The 22,651-nt window shown below is 41.7% G+C and overlaps 1 protein-coding gene across 1 annotated transcript in view; it reads right to left on the bottom strand.

Moving 5' to 3' along the window:
* Nucleotides 1-22,651, bottom strand: part of LOC128946144 (biotin--protein ligase-like) — a 66,979-nt gene that overhangs the window by 37,881 nt on the left and 6,447 nt on the right. The window contains exons 3-5 of the mRNA XM_054290061.1: nt 11,868-12,030; nt 7,236-8,110; nt 1,648-1,830 (exon numbers count right to left, since the gene is read on the bottom strand). Of these exons, the coding sequence (XP_054146036.1) occupies nt 1,648-1,830; nt 7,236-8,110; nt 11,868-12,030 (1,221 nt within the window). The remainder of the gene's footprint in view (nt 1-1,647; nt 1,831-7,235; nt 8,111-11,867; nt 12,031-22,651) is intronic.

Raw genomic sequence — 22,651 nt, 5'->3', positions numbered from 1 at the left:
CATGCAAAGATGCACGGGATAACGAGTACGAGGACTAAGAGAATTATTAAGACATAGAATGCCATCTTTAAAATTCCTCTCCATATGGGAGAGACGTCAAAAAATCCTGCCAGATCATCGATCCACCATCCTGTGATCTCGCCAAGTTTATTTATGCTGTCCTTTATTTTCTGAATGCTTTCATGAATTGATGTGGAATGGACTGAGAGATTCAGGCAGCACATCCCTTCAAACTCTTCGCACCCATGTCCATGAGCGAGCAATCGATAATCGATCGCCGCTCTGCTTTGAGGAGTGGCCCGTCTTACACCACTGATGTCTTTTAACAGGTCACTCAATGCGCCAGACACGGACCGAGCGTGTTTGCTCAACCAACAACCCATTCTGAAGTTATATTTTAAAGAAAAACAAGTGAAAATCCCTGTTTTATAAATTCCTGACAATTGTTCACAGCAGAGTCTCACATGGACGGGAGCAGCACTGAGAGCTGACATTTGAATTTCAAATATTCCCAGGAAATATTGCAACGCCCTCAGGAATCAGGGGTTGATTTCCCTGATCTGAATTTCAAATATTCGAATTTCAAATATTCCCAGGAAATATTGCAACGCCCTCAGGAATCAGGGGTTGATTTCCCTGATCTGAATTTCAAATATTCGAATTTCAAATATTCCCAGGAAATATTGCAACGCCCTCAGGAATCAGGGGTTGATTTCCCTGATCTGAATTTCAAATACTCCCAGGAAATATTGCAACACCCTCAGGAATCAGGGGTTGATTTCCCTGATTTGAATTTCCAATATTCGAATTTTAAATATTCCCAGGAAATATTGCAACACCCTCAGGAATCAGGGGTTGATTTCCCTGATCTGAATTTCAAATATTCGAATTTTAAACATTCCCAGGAAATATTGCAACACCCTCAGGAATCAGGGGTTGATTTCCCTGATTTGAATTTCCAATATTCGAATTTTAAATATTCCCAGGAAATATTGCAACGCCCTCAGGAATCAGGGGTTGATTTCCCTGATTTGAATTTCAAATATTCCCAGGAAATATTGCAACACCCTCAGGAATCAGGGGTTGATTTCCCTGATCTGAATTTCAAATATTCGAATTTCAAACATTCCCAGGAAATATTGCAACGCCCTCAGGAATCAGGGGTTGATTTCCCTGATTTGAATTTCCAATATTCGAATTTTAAATATTCCCAGGAAATATTGCAACGCCCTCAGGAATCAGGGGTTGATTTCCCTGTGCCATCAGCCCCTCCCCATTCCCTGCCCTCTGCTCTTCACCATCTCCTCTTTTGGAAATTTTATCTTGACTCAATATCAAGAGATTAATTTTTTTATCTTCATTTTACACTTTTAAAATAATAAATCCTGGTTTTTAAAGCAGTTATTTCTGTAGCCTTCAAAAGGACAACACTAAAAAGTTCTTAACAGAAATACAGAAATATAATTAAATTAACCCTGCACAATCCCCTGCGGTGAAATTCAGAATTCCTTCCAGCAGGAACCAAAACTGATGGATTAAAAATGGAATTTTTTCCTTACCTGAAACATCTGCAGAAAACTCTGCAAACACAAGCAGCAGGCTGCAAGAGAACCCCGAATTTCCCTGGCAGGGTAAATCCCAGCTTACCTCATCAGGAGAGAGCAGGAAAATGGGGGTTAATTCAGGAATTTCACTTCGTTCACAGCTCAGCCCCAGGCAGGTCAGGACCTCCCTGAGCACTTCAAATCTCTTGGGATTGCTCATTTTGAGCAGATTGAAATCCTCCTCAGTCTGCACATCCATGGCGCTGCTGTCCAGCTCCAAATGGGCCTGGCGGGAGGAAGAAAAAGAGAAAATCAGTTTCCAATTCAGAAACACCAACACACCACAATTTCCTCTGAAACCTGCCTAAAATTCCCATTCTTCGTAAACTTTTCCTGTAGGAGTTGACCAAATTTGTATTTACAAATTTTCAGGTCTGCCAGAACCAACAGCAAGGTTGGCCATTTTCTATTTTGTATATGAAGAAAATTCCATTGAAACTGAAATTCCATTAAAGTTCAAATTCCATTGAAACTGAAATTCCATTACAGCTGAAATTCCATTACAGCTGAAATTCCATTGAAACTGAAATTCCATTACAGCTGAAATTCCATTAAAAGTGAAATTCCATTACAACTGAAATTCCATTACAACTGAAATTCCATTCAAATTATATTAAAATTGAAAGAGCTTTTTAGAACTTGTCCAAGGTATGGAGAACTCCCAGCTCCAAATGGGCCTGGCGGGAGGAATAAAAAGAGAAAATCAGTTTCCAATTCAGAAACATCAACACGCCACAATTTCCTCTGAAACCTGCCTAAAATTTCCCTTCTTAATAAATTTACTCTGGAGGAGTTGATCAAATTTGTATTTACCAACTTAAATTTAAGTTTCTGCTTTTCAGGTCTGCCAGAACCAACAGCAAGGTTGGCCATTTTCTATTTTGTATATGAAGAAAATTCCATTGAAACTGAAATTCCATTAAAGTTCAAATTCCATTGAAACTGAAATTCCATTACAGCTGAAATTCCATTAAAAATGAAATTCCATTAAAGTTCAAATTCCATTGAAACTGAAATTCCATTACAACTGAAATTCCATTAAAGTTCAAATTCCATTGAAACTGAAATTCCATTACAACTGAAATTCCATTAAAGTTCAAATTCCATTGAAACTGAAATTCCATTACAACTGAAATTCCATTAAAGTTCAAATTCCATTGAAACTGAAATTCCATTAAAACTGAAATTCCATTCAAATTATATTAAAATTGAAAGAGCTTTTTAGAACTTGTCCAAGGTATGGAGAACTCAGGCAATTCCCATGACTTTAGTGGAAATCAGTGCAGATAAAGCAACTCTCCTGCCTAAAAAGTTACTTTTTCATGTGATAGAAAATCACTCCTCATGCTCAAAACAGATGCTTAGAAGTTGAAATTAAATGCAAAAGGGAAAAATATCCTTCACAGACTCTTTTTTGGCTCTTTTTTTCCTGCTTTTCCAAGATATTTCAAAGCCTTTGTATGTTGGAACCCTGAATTTGAGAATTGAGAATTCCAGACTTTCTGTGCTGCCAGGCACTGACCCCCAGAGAACACTGCATTGACCTGAGGGCCTGGAGAAGCTTCCAGAATTCAATAATAAAACTGAGATTAAAGGTGTGGAGTTTGAACAGAAGTGTGTGATATCACAGGGTGGGAAACTCAGAGTTTAAGGGTTTAGAATACAGGAATAGATAGAAAGCAAGGTGGAGGTTTTGGGTGGAGGCTGCTCCTTCTTCTTCTTCTTCTTCTTCTTCTTCTTCTTCTTCTTCTTCGTCTTCGTCTTCTTCTTCTTCATCTTGTTCTTGTTCTTCTTCTTCTTCTTCTCCTTCTTCTTCGTCTTCTTCTTCATCTTCTTCTTCTTCTTCTTCTTTGTCTTCTTCTTTGTCTTCTTCGTCTTCTTCTTCGTCTTCTTCATCTTCTTCTTCTTCTTCTTCTTCTTCGTCTTCTTCATCTTCTTCTTCTTCTTCTTCTTCTTCTTCTTCGTCTTCTTCTTCTTCTTCTTCTTCTCCTTCCCCTTCCCCTTCCCCTTTCCCCTTCCTCTTCTCCTCCTCCTCCTCCTCCTCCTCCTCCTCCATGGGTTTGGGTGATTTTGTGTCATTGGATAAAAAGTCCCCATTGCAGGCACGGGTGGTTGGGTATTGGGTTAAAAGTGAAAATAATTGAGGTGTCATTTCTTAATTGGACAGTTTATCCTTCAAAGGCCTTGGAGAGAGAGACAGGGCTCCATTTTCAGTTTGTTGGAGTGAAGTGCTGCAGAGCTCAGGGTTTGTGAGATGTGACAGAGATAAGAACTGATAAACATCTGAGCCCCAACAAGAAATGCCCTCTCACACATTTAATCCTGACCCTGGCTAAAAACCCCAAAGAAGCCACACTTGTACTCTCTGCAGATTCATTTACTGGTACTAAATTTAGCCCTTATTTTTGTTCATTTCTTCCACTTTGCAGAATTTCGTGATGTTCTTTGAGTTTTACATATTTCCATTGAAATTCAAGGAAATTAATGAGTGTGGCTGCCCCTGGATCCCTGGCAGTGCCCATGGCCAGGTTGGACACTGGGCTTGGAGCAGCCTGGGACAGTGGGAGGCGTCCCTGCCATGGCAGGGGTGGGATGGGATAATTTTAATATCATTTCCAACCCAAACCACTCCATAATTGTAAAAACAATCCATTAAAAAGGAGGCAGGACACACCCGGCCACCAGAGGAGCACAGAAAAGAGGGAAACAAATCTGCCAGAATATTTCTTGGCTGATGTCACTGCCTGCAAACAATGAAGGCTTTTCAAATCCAGACTGGAAGCCATTTAGAATGATAAAAAATCACAGGAATCCTTTTAATCTGATTTTTGAAGCTGTGCTCTGATGCTCTTCTCCTTTTCCTGGGGAAAAAACCTGTGGAGTATTGAGTTTTACTGCAGCAGGAGGATCAATGGAAAGGGAGCAGCAAAGCTCAACCTGCAGGGACAGAATCAAATCCATTTTCTGGCTGGCAGAGCTGCCTACCAAAAACAGCAATAAATATCCTCCAGTGTCTAACAGAGCTCCCAAAAATCCTGCAGATTTAGGCTGATAAAAGAGAACAACAATTCTAAGAACTTCTAAGAATATTTCTGAGCTCTAACTGCTACAAGAGTCTGGAGACCTCATCCCAGTTAAATTTCAGTGCTCTGGGGTCCTCAGAAAGTTCCCTACCTAAAATATTGGTTAAAAATAGAATCTTTCATAAAGTTGGTTCATCTTTTATATTCCCTAACTTAATACTGGAAAACAAATCTTGCCCTGCTTTTCTCCATGATTTATTCTCTATATTTCATGGTCCCTCTTAGCAGCCTTTCCATCAACCAAAACTTTAGCTCAGAATATTTAAATCATTTCAGTCATCAGTGACCAACATCTACCTCCCCATGGAAGCTTCCTCACCCATTATCCAGAAGGCAAAATGAAGAAAAAAGTAAGAAAAAAAATATTATGAACACTTGACCTTATCTGTTTGGCTTTTTTTGGGTGGGGTTTGATTTTGTTTGTTTGTTTGGGGTCTTTTTGTTTGTGTTTTGCTTTGGGGTTTTTTGTTTGGTTGGTTTTTTCTTGTTTGTTGCTGTTTGTTTGTTTGGGGGTTTTTTCGTTTGTTTTTTGTTAGGTTGGGTTGTTTTTGGTGGTTTTTTTGAGGGTTTTCTTTGGCTGTTTTGGTGTTTTTTTAACTAGAGATCACAATACCATGATACTGGAGAGGCACTTTTTATATTATACATCCCACTTATATTGCGGGATATTACTTTTAAGTGGAATTAATGATTTTGGCTCATCCTAAACTACCCCAATTCCATGCCCAGATTCTCTGAGCTATTTGATAGCTGCAGAATATTAAACATTTAAACATTTAAAGCCAGAATAATGACTCAGGAAACAAAAAAGTTTCCAGCAAGGTTTATTCTGCACTTGTTGCTTTGCCACAATTCCTATTTTTGTAAGGATTTTGTGGGATTTATTGCCAAAATCCCAAAATCTGCTCAAGCTGTGTTCCTGCACCACCTCCAGCAGGCAGAAAGGGAAAGCTCTGCTCTGGAAAATGAGAAAATTCCAGAATAATTTGGATTGGAAGGGACCTCTGGAGGTGACCCATTGAACCCCCTGCTCAGGCAGGGTCACCTGGAGCAGGTGGCACAGGGAAGTGTCCAGGTGGCTCTGGAATGTTCCAGAAAGGGAAACTCCATCACCTCCCTGGGCAGCTGCTCCAGGGCTGTGTCATATCCACGGAAGGAAATTCCTCCTCACGTGGAGGCGGAAATTTCTGGGGTTTGGTTGGTGGCCACGGCTCCCTGTGCTGTCCCTGAGCTCTGGCACCATCCTCTGGCACCTCTTGGAGATATTTCCAGGGATTAATGAGTAAAATTCCTGATTCCCGCACAAAACTTTGTTTTAGCTTGCCTGATCCATGGTAAAAATAAGAAAATGTTTTTTCCAGCAGTGACATTGCACTTCTTCAACACCAAGTGAAACCCACTCTGAACTTGGATCCCTGCACATCCAGGGAATGGCTCCCACTGGGAAAGGGGAGATTTGGGTGGGATTTTGGGAAGGAATTCCTGGCTGGGAGGGTGGGCAGGGCTGGGATGGAATTCCATCCTTGGATCCCTGGCAGTGCCCAAGGCCTGGTTGGACACTGGGACAGTGGGAGGTGTCCCTGCCATGGCAGGGGTGGCACTGGGTGATCCCTAAAACCCCTCCCAACCCAACCCACTCTGGGATTCTGGGATTCTCTGAACCTTTTCTGTCTGAACCTGTGATTCCTTCTCCCCTCTGAGCACTTTGCTCACCCTCTGCCCAATCCTCACACCGGGCAAACCTCGTGCCGTGGCTGTTGTGGGTTTGGCCCATCCCATTCCTGGCCTGGTGCATTGTCCTGCGAACTTGGGGAAATCCCTTGGAGACCTGGATTGTGCCTCAGTCCGTCTCCCTTTGGCAGTGCCAGCACACGGGGAATGGCTCCCAGTGCCAGAGGGCAGGAATGGATGGGAACTGGGGAAAAATCCTGCCCTGGGAGGGTGGGGATGCCCAGAGCAGCTGGGGCTGCCCCTGATCCCTGGCAGTGCCCAAGGCCAGGCTGGAGCACCTGGGACAGTGGGAGGTGTCCCTGCCATGGCAGGGGTGGCGCCGGGTGAGTTTCAGGACATTCCTGTGCTGGCAGGAAAGGCTGGCACAGCTGGCATTGCTCACCTGCACAGGAGAAGCTTTGGGCTGAGCTCAGGGTGGCCTTGCAGGGCCTGGAGGAGCCCCAGGAAAGCTGGAGAGAGACAATGGCCAGGGGATGCAGGGACAGCACACAGGGAATGGCTCCCAGTGCCAGAGGGCAGGGCTGGGTGGGATCCTGGCAATGAGGAATTGTTCCCTGGCAGGGCGGGCAGGGCTGGGATGGAATTCCATCCCTGGATCCCTGGCAGTGCCCAAGGCCAGGCTGGGCACTGGGGCTGGGAGCAGCCTGGGACAGTGGGAGGTGTCCCTGCCATGGCAGGGGTGGCACAAAATGATCTTTCAGCTCCCTCCCAACCCAAACCACTCCATGATTCCACCCCTCCCCTGGACAGGAACCCCCAAGAACACGCAGCGGGAACAACTTTTCAGGAGGAAACGAATTCCCCCTGCTCCCAGTACCTGGCAAAGGATGGCTTCTCCCGCACCGCTGCCGTGGCTCAGGCGCACCATCACCGCGTCCTCGGCGGCGCTGCTCAGCCGGCCCAGCACCTTCACCCTGCTGCCATCTCCCTTCGTGCCCTCCTCAAACACGCAGCCGCTGAGCAGCAGGCTCAGCCTCGCCTCACCGCCGCCCTGCCTGCACACCACCAGCTCGTGCACCACCCTCCTCAGCTCGTCCTTGCGCTTTATCCGCACGCCCCCGAAGGCGAAGGAGGAGGAAAGGCCGAGGATCTTCCCCCCTTTGGCCAGGAACGCCACGAACTGCCCGTGGACGGCCTCGGGGAGGGGCTCCTCGGTGGCAATGAGCAGCAGCAGGCAGTTCTCGAGCCAGGGGTCCCTGAGCACCCGCTCCTGGCGCAGCTGGTACAGGGCGTAGCTCTCGGCACCGACGCACTCCCTCAGCACCGCCTTCACCTGCTCCAGCCTCCCCTCGGCGGCCTCAGAGCCCAGGTAAATCAGGATATTCGGGGCTTTCCCAGCCAGGTTTATCCTTCTGACGCCTTTTTGCAGATTTTGGCGCTCCTTGTCCTGCCCTGCGCTGCTGCAGCCCTGGGGCAGCTCGGGGGTGTTCTCGTCTGAGGCGAATTTCACCGACTCGATGGTGCTGCTCTCCAGCTGCAGGCACTCGTGGCAGCTGGAGAGGTGCAGGTGGTGCTGCTCCCCACCTCCTGTGCCCCCGTCTTCCCTTTCTTCTTCCAGCCTGGATTTGTCCTCCTCAGCTTTTCCTAACCCCGATTTCCCCGCGGGAGTTACTGCATCCATGTCTGGGCTTTCCTCTTCCTCTTTCCTCTGCTTCGCCAACTCCTTCAGAGCTGATTCCTCTAAATGGACAGCTGCAAAAGGTAAAGATGCCACAAAAAGGGTTAAATAATGAGATTAAAAGGGTTAGGATAAATATCATTAACAGCAGAATCCAATTTAAGCATAAATTCCCTGTAACAGCAAGAACTTCACTTATTTGATGCAACAAATCCTATTTCCCCTCAGGACAACAGAGATCTGCACTCATACCATAAATCTAAGGAGAAAATGAAGAAAGGAAAGGAAACTTTAAGAAAAGGAAAGGAAATTTCAAGGAAAGGAAATATCAAGGAAAGGAAATTTCAAGGAAAGGAAAGGAAATTTCTAGGAAAGGAAATATCAAGGAAAGGAAAAGGGGAAAGGAAAGGAAAAGGGGAAATGAAAGAAAAAGGGGAAATGAAAGAAAAAGGGGAAAGGAAAAGGGGAAAGGAAAAGGGGAAAGGAAAGGAAGGGAAAGGAAAGGAAAGGAAAGGAAAGGAAAGGAAAGGAAAGGAAAGGAAAGGAAAGGAAAGGAAAGGAAAGGAAAGGAGAAAGGAGAAAGGAAAAAGGAAAAAGACCTCTGGAAAAACACAGCTCTTCTAAGGAGGGCAGGGTTTAAAACTGCTGCTGTTTTGAAATAAACTGTTTTGAAATAAGCGAATAAAGTGATGGTGTTGGGTAAGGCAGATATTGAACCACGTCCCCTGCGCTGCTGAAGGCTGCAGATAAAGGTTTGGCACGAGGAAAGGGAGTAAAAAGAGATTTGAACAGATTTCAGCCTGCAGAAAGGCAGAGAGATCCAGCACAGCAAGATCTGGGAGCTAAGAATCCAAGGGAAAACAAGAAAATAAGAAGAACTGTTAAAAATTCCCCTTTTCCCCTGAAAATGACAGAAACGTGAATTCAGAGCAAATAAAGTGAGAAGAGAAGAGCAAAGATGATTATTGCCAGCAAGAAACGTGCAGAGCAAAGAGGAGAGACAAAACCCTCATCACAAGGATAAATCTGAAATATGAAACATTTTCCTGAATCCTTCCCCACTCACACACAGCCAAACCAATTTATTGTGCTTTTAATCCGGGGAGAAACTTGATGGACAAAATTTTTGTTAATCCAGCTTTCCTTATTATGAAACTGCATCCCCTTTGGAGAAGATTTGAGCAAGATTTGAGCAAGATTTCTTCTTTTATTTTTTGATATCCCAAGGGAATTCCTGTTCTGGAGCAGCTCCCACACAGCACTGGGAATAAAAGGAGGCAGAAAACATTTTAAAAAAGGGACTGAATGGGACACCCTCAGCTTCCAGCCTTCCTTGGGGGAATATTTATGTAAAACAGCACCAAGAGAGACAGAATTTCCCATCAGAATCTTTTGGGGGAATATTCCTGTCCTCTTGCACTTCAGCTAAATGTTGTTGATTTTGTCATTCCCTCATTTCTGCCTGTGCACTGTGATCTACACTAAAAAACCAGCAAAGCAAATACAAACCCCATTAAAAAAGGCCAAAAAAATTCCACCCCAAATTGTTCTCAATCCATGTTCAGCTTTGAATATACTTAAATTTCAAATATGGAAAAAAATGAGAATATTTGCCTAAAAACTTCCAGTTTGGATTTTTCAAAATTAGATTTGTTAGTCTAAGAGACAAGATTTCAATAAAGTATTTTCTAACTTCTGGTTTGGAGCACCCTGGGATAGAGGAAGGGCTCCCAGCCCACAGCAAGGGCTGGGAATTGATGATTTTCAAGGTTCCTTCCAACCCAAACCATTCCAAATCCTCCAAAATTAAAATAAAGCTACAGAGGGATCAACCTGGAATCCCAGCAGGAAGAAAACACTGCCAAAAAAAAAGCAAATTTTTCAGGTAGGTATAAAAAACTCCTGCACTTCAGCTAAATGCTGTTGATTTTGTCATTCTTTCATTTCTGCCTGTGCACTGTGATCTACACTAAAAAACCAGCAAAGCAAAAACAAACCCCATTAAAAAAGGGTCAAAAAAATTCCACCCCAAATTGTTCTCCATCCATATTCAGCTTTGAATAGATGTTAATTTAAAATATATTAAAAAAAAAAAAGAAAATTTGCCTAAAAACTTCCAGTTTGGATTTTCAAAAATAGATTTGTTAATCTAACAGACAAAATTTAAAGAAAGTATTTTCTAACTTCTGAAAGCATTGTGGGATAGAAAAAGGGAGTGGGAATTGATGATTTTCAAGGTTCCTTCCAACCCAAACCATTCCAAATCCTCCAAAATCAAAGCAGAGCTACAGAGGGATCAACCTGGAATCCCAGGAAGAAAAATACTACCAACAAAAAAGCAGATTTTTCAGGTAAGTATAAAAAACTCCTGCACTTCAGCTAAATGTTGTTGATTTTGTCATTCCTTCATTTCTGCCTGTGCACTCTGATCTACACTAAAAAACCAGCAAAGCAAAAACAAACCCCATAAAAAAGGGTCAAAAAAATCCCATCCCCAAATTGTTCTCAATCCATATTCAGCTTTGAATATACTTAAATTTCAAATATGAAAATAATGAGAACATTTGCCTAAAAACTTCCAGTTTGGATTTTCAAAAATAGATTTGTTAATCTAACAGAGAAGATTTAAAGAAATTATTTTCTAACTTCTGAAAGCACTGTGGGATAGAAAAAGGGGGTGGGAATGGATGATTTTCAAGGTTCCTTCCAACCCAAACCATTCCAAATCCTCCAAAATTAAACTAAAGCTACAGAGGGATCAACCTGGAATCCCAGCAGGAAGAAAACACTGCCAGAAAAAAAGCAGATTTTTCAGGTAGGTATAAAAAACTCCTGCACTTCAGCTCAATGCTGTTGATTTTGTCATTCTTTCATTTCTGCCTGTGCACTCTGATCTACACTAAAAAATCAGCAAAGCAAATACAAACCCCATTAAAAAAGGCCAAAAAAATTCCACCCCAAATTGTTCTCAATCCATGTTCAGCTTTGAATATACTTAAATTTCAAATATGGAAAAAAATGAGAATATTTGCCTAAAAACTTCCAGTTTGGATTTTCAAAAATAGATTTGTTAATCTAACAGAGAAGATTTAAAGAAATTATTTTCTAACTTCTGAAAGCATTGTGGGATAGAAAAAGGGGGTGGGAATGGATGATTTTCAAGGTTCCTTCCAACCCAAACCATTCCAAATCCTCCAAAATTAAACTAAAGCTACAGAGGGATCAACCTGGAATCCCAGCAGGAAGAAAACACTGCCAGAAAAAAAGCAGATTTTTCAGGTAGGTATAAAAAACTCCTGCAATTCAGCTCAATGCTGTTGATTTTGTCATTCCCTCATTTCTGCCTGTGCACTCTGATCTACACTAAAAAATCAGCAAAGCAAATACAAACCCCATTAAAAAAGGCCAAAAAAATTCCACCCCAAATTGTTCTCCATCCATATTCAGCTTTGAATAGATGTTAATTTAAAATATATTTTAAAAAAAAGAACATTTGCCTAAAAACTTCAAGTTTGGATTTTCAAAAATAGATTTGCTAAGCTAACAGACAAAATTTAAAGAAATTATTTTCTAACTTCTGAAAGCATTGTGGGATAGAAAAAGGGGCTGGGAATGGATGATTTTTAAGTTTCCTTCCAACCCAAACCATTCCAAATCCTCCAAAATCAAAGCAGAGCTACAGAGGGATCAACCTGGAATCCCAGCAGGAAGAAAACACTGCCAAAAAAATGGCAAATTTTTCAGGTAGGTACAAAAAACCGCTGCCCAAAACGCTAAAATGAGCATAAATCAAGAAAGCTGTGGCACGAAAAGGATCAGCAGGGTACTTACAAACAATCCTGCGCGGCACCATCCCGTTCTCCATGCGCAGCCTGTCCTCCAGGAACGCTATGCCCAGGCTGCTGAAATTATCTACACTGGCTGCGGCCATGAACTGAAAAGGCTCCCCAGCTTTATAGGCCAAGGGTGAACAAAACTCTGACCACTTGACAATCTAGAACAGAGCACACGCACGACTTTCAGTCGGGGAAAATGATGGAGAAATCCTCAAGCAGCAGCAATATTGTGATTTTGCAAGAGGAACTGCAGAATTGAATAATTTACTGACAGGGGTTTGGTTTAGGCAGCAAAGATTGAGCCCTGACGGAAGAGAAAAATATCCACAGCAAGGAATCATTCCCAAATTGATCTTTGGGCTCTAAAGTTCCAAGGCTCTAAAAGCTCCAAGCAAGAAAAATGCAGCAGAGCTGTAAGAAAAATTATATCTGGATTTGTTTCCTTCAGCAGAAACGCCAAGCAAGAACGCTGATTAAAAGAAGAAAATTAAACTACAAGGGTTTAACTACAAGGTGCACCCACAGCTGGAATGAATTTATTCCTTTGCCATTCCCAGGGAATTCTTCATCCCCAATCAATTCTGAGTGCATTTGGAATCAGGGCTGCAGGTAGATTAGATTAATTAAAAAATTCAAGTTAAGCTCTGCAGAGGGGACATTAACATGCAGCAGTGGTAAAAAGTGGGCAGATATATTTTTAAAATGCATTATATCATAAATTAATAAGTTAATTCATGACCACATTTAGAATTCTGCTTTTAACAGGTGTGATGATGGTGCATTTTCTACAGGAAACTCAAAAACTCTTCAGCCATTTGAATCAGGGCTGCAGGTAGATTAGATTAATTAAAAAATTCAAGTTAAGCTCTGCAGAGGGGACATTAACATGCAGCAGTGGTAAAAAGTGGGCAGATATATTTTTAAAATGCATTATATCATAAATTAATAAGTTAATTCATGACCACATTTAGAATTCTGCTTTTAACAGGTGTGATGATGGTGCATTTTCTACAGGAAACTCAAAAACTCTTCAGCCATTTGAATCAGGGCTGCAGGTAGATTAGATTAATTAAAAAATTCAAGTTAAGCTCTGCAGAATGGACATTTACATGCAGCAGTGGTAAAAACTGGGCAGATATATTTTAAAAATTCACTTTATCATAAATTAATAAGTTAATTCATGACCACATTTAGCATTCTGCTTTCAGCAGGTGTGATGATGGTGCATTTTCTACAGGAAACTCAAAAACTCTTCAGCCATTTGAGAGGTTGTGGTGAGGGACAAAGAGCTCAGGGTGGGGAAATCTCAAAGGCCTCAAATCTCATAGGCCGCAAATATTAAAATCCTCAAATCCTAAACTCCTAATTTTAATTTAAAATATTTATAAAATTATATCTATTTATAAAATTATTTATAAAAATTATTTATAAAATTCAAAAATAAAAATTAGAAGCATTGACTAAACCACAAGGGTTCAAGATGTTTATCTACATCAAAAATTCCTTTTTCCAGGAAGGAAACATTGCACAAGTAAGAGACACAACTGGATACACAAACCACTTGCTCCCCCACGAAAGAATTTTTAGAGACCGGACTTCATGACCTAAAAAAAAATCACAAATTCAGCCTTTGCCATGTTGCAAAACATGGGGAGACAAAGCGCAACTCCCTCAGAGCAGCTTCCCTCACTGTGACACCTCTTCCACGAGGTTCAGCTTTTCACCCCCACACACCAGATGTAAAACATTGACTGAAGGAAGAAAAAAACTTATTTTGGGTGGACAAGCTGAGGGTGAGCTGTCAGTTATTCTACTTGCTCATAATTAGACCATCAGCTAAATTTACCTGTTTATTTAGTGCAATTAAATAAATGGTTTACACACCAGCAAGGGAATCCAGCTGCAGCTTTTGGTGTTGGGATGTTTCCCAAGGGAACAAGAGGACAGAACAAACAACCCCAAGGGTTCTGTCTCCTTTCTAAGTCATTCCCAGAGAATTTCTGGTTAATAATCAACAAACCCAACGAGACCATTCAGTCACAGGATCCCAGAATGGTTTGGGTTGGGGGAAACTTTAAAATGATCTCATTCCTACCCTGCCATGGCAGGGACACCTCAGGCTGCTCCAACCAGGCCTTGGGCACTGCCAGGGATGCAGGGCAGCCACAGCTGGGATGGGAATTCTATTTCAGCTTCTCCCCACCCTCCCAGGGAGGAAATTGTTCCTAATATCTGGTCTAAACCTGTAATTTCTCAGTGTGGAGCCATTCCCTGTGTGCTGTCCCTGCATCCCCTGGCCATTGTCTCTCTCCAGCTTTCCTGGGGCTCCTCCAGGCCCTGCAAGGCCGCCCTGAGCTCAGCCCAAAGCTTCTCCTGTGCAGGTGAGCAATGCCAGCTGTGCCAGCCTTTCCTGCCAGCACAGGAATGTCCTGAAACTCACCCGGTGCCACCCCTGCCATGGCAGGGACACCTCCCACTGTCCCAGGTGCTCCAGCCCCAGTGTCCAACCCGGCCTTGGGCACTGCCAGGGATCAGGGGCAGCCACAGCTTCTCCTGTGCCACGGCCTGCCAACCCTCACAGGGAAGGATTTTTTCCTAATATCCCGCCTAAACTTGTAATTTTTCAGTGTGGGGCCATTCCCTGTGTGCTGTCCCTGCATCCCCTGGCCATTGTCTCTCTCCAGCTTTCCTGGGGCTCCTCCAGGCCCTGCAAGGCCGCCCTGAGCTCAGCCCAAAGCTTCTCCTGTGCAGGTGAGCAATGCCAGCTGTGCCAGCCTTTCCTGCCAGCAGAGCTGCTCCATCCCTCTGCCCATCCTGGAGCCTCCTCTGGGCTCTCTGCAGCAGCTCCAGCTCCTCCCTGCGCTGGGGCAGCTCTGCAGCTGGGGAATCGCCTGAGGGGACACAGGGACAGAATTCCCCCCTCACCCGCTGGGCCCAGCTCTCCAGGTCAGCTCCCAATCCATATTTCTATTTCTGGCATTTGGATATCTAACAAAAACCCGGCTGGGTATCTTCTGCTCCATGATTTCTGCTAATCCTGAGGGGGAAAAATTTCCTTCCCAAGAGGAAAAGGGGAGCAGAGTGTGGGGTTTTATCACTTTGAACTTGAGGGTGAAACCCCAGCTCTGTGACACCGGAGGTGTCCCAGCTTCAATGGCACTGCCTGTGGTGGAGGGCGAACCTCCAGAGTATTTAAAATGAGTATTAAATAAGTAATAAATAAGTATTAAACAAATAAGTAATAAATAAGTAATTAAATAAATAATAAATACGTAATAAATAAAAAATAAGTATTAAGTAAGTATTTACAGGGTATTTAAGCATCCCTTCCTACCCAAAGAACAGGCACAAGCAACACCCACACCTGGAGGCTGTCAGGAAGGTCTCTTGATGCTCCTGGTGTTTCTTGCCCAAGTAAAATCTCAGATGTAAAATGTAATTTATTGCTGCACATAAAGTGCAAATAAAGGGAGCCCACAGAAGCAGCTCCTGCCAAAACCTGTGACCCTGAAATGAGGCAACAAACAATCCACTGGCTCAGGGCAGAGCAAAAACCCTCAGGGAAGGTTTTCCAGCTTTCCTGCTGCAATTCCAAATCAAAACTCTGCCAGAATAAAGGAGGAAAGGCCAGCTCTTAGCAAGGGATGAGACATCATTCAAACTCCTGTTTTCTGAGTGCCCTCATTCTCACCAGGCACAGGTCACTGATACTCCTACAAAAAAATGGATTTTTTTGTAATTCCAGAAATTCCCCAAGGGCAATGTGTTCCGCAGGCCCTGGATGTGGTGACAGCCAGAGCTGGTTTTAACCAAAATTAAGAGAACTTCACTGTGTTCACAGAAAAGAGCAAAATACAAAATAAACCAGAATTCCTTTCACTCTTTAGTTTCCATTTTTTACATGGACTTCTTCTGAGTTTTCATTTTTCACATGGACTTCACTTCTGAGCATTAAAAATCAAATTAATTATTCTTATCCACATAAGTATGCCAAATTTTCCATCCTAAGGAAAACAAAAGTAAACCCCAAAAGATTAAAAGAAAACTAATAAACCCCAAAAAATAATAGATAATTAGAGCTTCAATGCAGGGGGTTTTTGTGCGTCTTTCTGCTACAAAAAATAAAATTAAATTTAAATCTTCCACCTGAGCTGGCCCAGGTGTACAAGAGTCCCCCCTCATTCGCACCAGGCACAGGTCACCGATACTCCTACAAAAAAATGGATTTTTTTGTAATTCCAGAAATTCCCCAAGAGCAATGTGTTCCGCAGGCCCTGGATGGGGTGACAGCCAGAGCTGGTTTTAACCAAAATTAAGAGAACTTCACTGTGTTCACAGAAAGGAGCAAAATACAAAATAAACCAGCAGCCCTTTTCCTCTTTAAGTTCCATTTTTTACATGGACTTCTTCTGAGTTTTCATTTTTTACATGGACTTCACTTCTGAGCATTAAAAATCAAATTAATTATTATTATCCACATAAGTATGCAAAATTTTCCATCCTAAGGAAAACAAAAGTAAACCCCAAAAGATTAAAGAAAAAAACCTAATAAACCCCAAAAGAGTAGATAATTAGAGCTTCAATGCAGGTGTTTTTGTGCATCTTTCTGCTACAAAAAGCAAAAACAAAATTAAAATCTTCCCCCTGAGCTGGCCCAGGTGTACAAGAGTCCCCCCTCATTCGCACCAGGCACAGGTCACTGATAATCCTACAAAAAAATGGATTTTTTTGTAATTCCAGAAATTCCCCAAGGGCAATGTGTTCCACAGGCCCTGGATGTGGTGACAGCCAGAGCTGGTTTTAACCAAAATTAAAAGAACTTTACTGTGTTCACAGAAAAGAGCAAAATACAAAATAAACCAGCAGCCCTTTTCCTCTTTAGTTTCCATTTTTTACATGGACTTCTTCTGAGTTTTCATTTTTCACATGGACTTCACTTCTGAGCATTCCAAATTAAATTAATTATTCTTATCCACATAAGTATGCAAAATTTTCCATCCTAAGGAAAACAAAAGTAAACCCCAAAAGATTAAAGAAAAAAACCTAATAAACCCCAAAAGAGTAGATAATTAGAGCTTCAATGCAGGTGTTTTTGTGCATCTTTCTGCTACAAAAAGCAAAAACAAAATTAAAATCTTCCCCCTGAGCTGGCCCAGGTGTACAAGAGTCCCCCCTCATTCGCACCAGGCCAGGTCACTGATAATCCTACAAAAAAATGGATTTTTTTGTAATTCCAGAAATTCCCCAAGGGCAATGTGTTCCACAGGCCCTGGATGGGGTGACAGCCAGAGCTGGTTTTAACCAAAATTAAGAGAACTTCATTGTGTTCACAGAAAAGAGCAAAATACAAAATAAACCAGCAGCCCTTTCCCTCTTTAGTTTCCATTTTTTACATGGACTTCTTCTGAGTTTTCATTTTTCACATGGACTTCACTTCTGAGCATTCCAAATTAAATTAATTATTCTTATCCACATAAAAATGGAAAATTTTCCATCCTAAGCAAAACATAAGCAAACCCAAGAAGGTTAAAAAACCCCAACACACCCCAAAAGAGTAGATAATGAGAGCTTCAATGCAGGTGTTTTTGCGGACCTTTCTGCTACAAAAAAATAAAAATAAAATTAAAATCTTCCACCCGAGCTGGCCCAGGGGTGCACGAGGGAGGGCACAGCTCATTTGTTTATCTCCCGAGGCAGAGCCCACCTGGATGGATCCCACCTGCCAAAGGCAACAAAAGCATTCCCAGAGCAGCTCAGGCAGCTTTTCCCCAAGGAAACTGATGGCAGCAGAGTTAATAAAAATTCAGAGTTTTGGGTTTTTAGCATGGAGGTGGACAGAAGACAAAATGGAGGATTTTGGGTGTTGTTTGATCTTTTTCTTCTTCTTTATTTGCTTTATTTTCCACTGTGTTGATGGCACAGAGTGATTAGTTAGGGAGAGTTGTAATACAGATGTTGTGTGGCAGACAAATAATCAGTTATTGGTAGAAAAATAGAAATAAAGCACATTTTAAGAGTTAATTAGATAACACAGCTTTAAAAAGACCTTGAAACTACATTTTGTGACTTCTTTTTGCTGCCTTCTCTTCGTGTGCTAAGCCTAGTGTAGAACTCCTGATAAGATAAAAAATAAACAACAACTTGGAGATACAAGAATATACAAGAATATTGAATATTTTTCTATGCAAGAATGTTGAACATCTGTACCCCTTTCTGTACAAGAACATTGAATTATTTTCCACAGATCCTCAGCCAGGGAAGCAGCCAGGCCATGAGCACACGTGGATGTGATCTCCCGGAACACCAAGGATGTGCAATTTTGGTGAAGGAGCCTGAAATTTCCTGATTACACGAAATCAGGGTGACAGGAGGCCCTTTAGGGACAGCCAGGACAGGGCGGGAAGTGGATTTGTGGAGGATTATGGAAGTTTGACAGAAATAAAGCACATTTAAAGAGTTAATTAGATTAAATAAACAGCTTTAGAAGACCTTGGAACTGTACATTTTGTGGCTTTTTTTTGCTGCCTTCTCTTCGTGTGCTAAGCCTAGTGTAGAACTCCTGATAAGATAAAAAATAAACAACAACTTGGAGAGTAAAACATTATTTTCCACAAATCCTCAGCCAGGGAAGCAGCCAGGCCATGAGCACACGTGGATGTGATCTCCTGGAACACCAAGGATGTGCAATTTTGGTGAAGGAGATTGCAGGAATTTCCTGATTGCAGGAAATCGGGGTGACAGGAGGCCCTTCAGGGACAGCCAGGGCAGGGTGGGAAGTGGATTTGTGGAGGATTATGGAAGTTTGACAGAAATAAAGCACATTTTAAGAGTTAATTAGATAAAATAAACAGCTTTAGAAGACCTTGGAACTGTACATTTTGTGGCTTTTTTTGCTGCCTTCTCTTCATGTGCTAAGCCTAGTGTAGAACTCCTGATAAGATAAAAAATAAACAACAACTTGGAGATACAAGAATATACAAGAATATTGAATATTTTTCTATGCAAGAATACTGAATATCTGCACCCTTTTCCATGCAAGAATATTGAATATCTGTACCCCTTTCTGTACAAGAACATTGAATTATTTTCCACAGATCCTCAGCCAGGGAAGCAGCCAGGCCATGAGCACACGTGGATGTGATCTCCTGGAACACCAAGGATGTGCAATTTTGGTGAAGGAGATTGCAGGAATTTCCTGATTGCAGGAAATCAGGGTGACAGGAGGCCCTTTAGGGACAGCCAGGACAGGGTGGGAAGTGGATTTGTGGAGGATTATGGAAGTTTGACAGAAATAAAGCACATTTAAAGAGTTAATTAGATTAAATAAACAGCTTTAGAAGACCTTGGAACTGTACATTTTGTGGCTTTTTTGCTGCCTTCTCTTCATGTGCTAAGCCTAGTGTAGAACTCCTGATAAGATAAAAAATAAACAACAACTTGGAGATACAAGAATATACAAGAATATTGAATATTTTTCTATGCAAGAATGTTGAACATCTGTACCCCTTTCTGTACAAGAACATTGAATATCTGTACCCCTTTCTGTACAAGAACATTGAATTATTTTCCACAGATCCTCAGCCAGGGAAGCAGCCAGGCCATGAGCACACGTGGATGTGATCTCCTGGAACACCAAGGATGTGCAATTTTGGTGAAGGAGCCTAAAATTTCCTGATTACACGAAATCAGGGTGACAGGAGGCCCTTCAGGGACAGCCAGGGCAGGGCGGGAAGTGGATTTGTGGAGGATTATGGAAGTTTGACAGAAAGTTCTGTATGCAAACTTTGAGAGAAGAAATGCTGATTTTAGGGTTTAAAATAAAATTAAACTTAAATGAAGGCTTCAAATTGAATTAAAGCCCCTTTAACGCTGCTTGGAAAATTCTCCACAAATCCATTTCCCACATTTCGTTTGCCCCAGGGGCGATCCCAGCCCGGGATCATGGAGAGCTCTGGGGTTCCAGCAGCAGCCCAGATGTTTTGTCAGAGCCTCCAGACACATCCTGACATGGATATTTTCCCTTTCCTCCTCTTCCCTGGGGGCACTGAGATCCATCCCTCTTCTCCAGGGCATCAAGGGAGATTTAAAAAAGCAGGAGAAGGATTTTCCACTGTGCCAGGCTGCTCCAGCCTGGCCGTGGGCACTGCCAGGGATCCAGGGGTGGAATTCCATCCCAGCCCTGCCCACCCTCACAGGGAGGAAATTGTCCCTAATTTTCAGTTTCGTCCCTAATTTTCCAGTTTGGAGCCATTCCCTGTCACATTCACATCCTCTGAAAAATCCCTCCGCCCAGGATATTCCTCCCGGGAAGCTGAGAAGCCTCGGAGGAAAGGAAAACCATAATTATCTCATTTTCTTCTCTGTTTTGCTCCTGTGGAATGTGTTTGGGCATTGTTCACCCACGGGTGATTGTTCCATTGGATTCATGTCAATTATTTTCACTCTTTGGCCAACCAGGGCCAAGCTGTGCCAGGACTGGAGAGAGTCGCAAATTTTTCATTATTCTCTTTTTAGCCCTCTGTCTGCATCCTTTCTGTATTCTTTATGTTATGTTTGTTTAATTGTTTCATTATAAAAAGGTTAAACAATATGAAAAATAATAACAATTTTAATTAAATAGTTTAAAAATATATCAACAAGGGATAATTTGGTTCAAATAATAGTATAAGTAAAAATAACTGCGGGGTACGGAGGGCAGGGTTTAATGACTTTTGCTACTTTACGTACAAGCTTGCTAAGTGAAAGTTACTTCTTATATGCCATGTGCAAACGCTGTTTCTTTTTACTTTCAGTCTGTCACTTTTCTGGTTTTGCTTTCTTCACCGTTTTTACTACGCACGCGCTACTACTCGGTTTGGCGGTCGCACAAGTGTTTGGGGGCCGTCACTGATGAAGGCTCTGCAGTTTTTTTCGTTGTTTTTTAATTTACTTTTGGGTTACGCATGTGTGCTAAGTTAGTATAATGTAAGCTAAGACTAACGTATTACTGCATCTACGTATTAAAGTAATAAGTCTTTTATAATTAGTATTTTCTTGGGACCCAACCAGGTTCTTGGTCATTTTTAGCAGCTGTACCTTCAGCTTCTTTCTTGTGGTCTTTGAAAACATCTGCTGAAAAAGGGGGGGTGAGTGGAGCCCCTCCTTTCCCTCTCTTCTTTGGCATTACAACTTCTAGCTATTAACTATTTTATTATTCTCAAATATTGATTACTGTATCAATATTGGTTACTGTTTCAATTTTTATCAGCACGAATCATACCTATTTATCACATTTAGCATGGCTAGTGTACCATTCTTCAATACCATATAGATCATAAAACAATAAATCAGCTTTTTAAGGACATGGAGCCAGAGCCGTCACTGCTCCCTGCCACGGGGCACCCCACAAACCCAACAATTCACCCCAAAAACCCAACAATTCCCTGGGTCCTGTCTCCCCATTTCTCCAGGGAAAAATGCTCCTAAAAATCTCAACGAAATGTCTCTGGGTCTGCTTGAAACACAAAGTGGAGCTTAATTATGGAGTGATCTGAATGAAGCAATTCCCTTCTTATTCCCCATAACATCACAACACATCTGTGCCCCCTTTCTATGCAAGAATATTGAATATCTGTCCCCCTTTCTATGCAAAACTATTGGATATTTCTACCCCCTTTCTATGCAAGAATATTGAATATCTGTCCTCCTTTCTGTGCAAAAATATTGGATATTTCTACCCCCTTTCTATACAAGAATATTGAATATTCGTACCACTTTCTATGCAAGAATATTGAATATCTGTACCCCTTTCTATGCAAGAATATTGAATATCTGTCCTCCTTTCCATGCAAAAATATTGGATATTTCTACCCCCTTTCTATACAAGAATATTGAATGTTCGTACCACTTTCTATACAATAATAATGAATATCTGTCCCCCTTTCTGTACAAGAATATTGAATATCACACTTTCTATACAATAATACTCAATATCTCTACCCCTTTCTATGCAAAATATTGAATTTCTGTACCTCATTTCTATGCAAGAATATTGAATATTCGTACCACTTTCTATACAATAATAATGAATATCTGTCCCCCTTTCTGTACAAGAATATTGAATATCACACTTTCTATACAATAATACTCAATATCTCTACCCCTTTCTATGCAAAATATTGAATATCTGTATCCCCTTTCTATGCAAGAATATTGAATATTTGTATCCCTTTTCTATGCAAGAATATTGAATATCTGTACCTCGTTTCTAAGAAAGAATATTGAATTTCTATCTCCCTTTCTATACAATAATACTGAATATCTGTAACCCTTTCTATGCAAGAATATTGAATATCTGTCCCCCTTTCTGTGCAAGAATATTGAATATCTGTAGCCCTTTCTATGCAAGAATATTGAATTTCTGTACCTCAATTCTATGCAAGAATATTCAATATCTCTATCCCTTTCTATACAAGAATATTGAATAGCTGGAAGCCTTTTCTATGAAAGAATACTGAATATCTGTCCCCCCTTTCTATGCAATAATACTGAATATCTGTACCCCTTTCTATGCAAAAATATTGAATATCTGTCCCCCTTTCCAGTCAAGAATATTGAATATTTGTACCCCTTTCTATGCAAGAATATTGAATATTTGTATCCCTTTTCTATGCAAGAATATTGAATATCTGTCCCTCTTTCTAGGCAATAATATCGAATATCTGTACCTCTTTCTATGCATTAATATTGAATACCTGTACCCTCTTTCTATGCAGTACTGAATATCTGTCCTCCTTTCTG

The sequence above is a fragment of the Melozone crissalis genome, unplaced genomic scaffold, assembly GCF_028551555.1.
Source record: "Melozone crissalis strain CALT ecotype California unplaced genomic scaffold, PUWL_Pcris_2 ptg000075l_1, whole genome shotgun sequence".
In the NCBI taxonomy this organism is placed as follows: Eukaryota; Metazoa; Chordata; class Aves; order Passeriformes; family Passerellidae; genus Melozone; species Melozone crissalis.
Note: the sequence above shows the minus strand (reverse complement) of the source record. Positions and strands in the feature narration are given on the sequence as shown.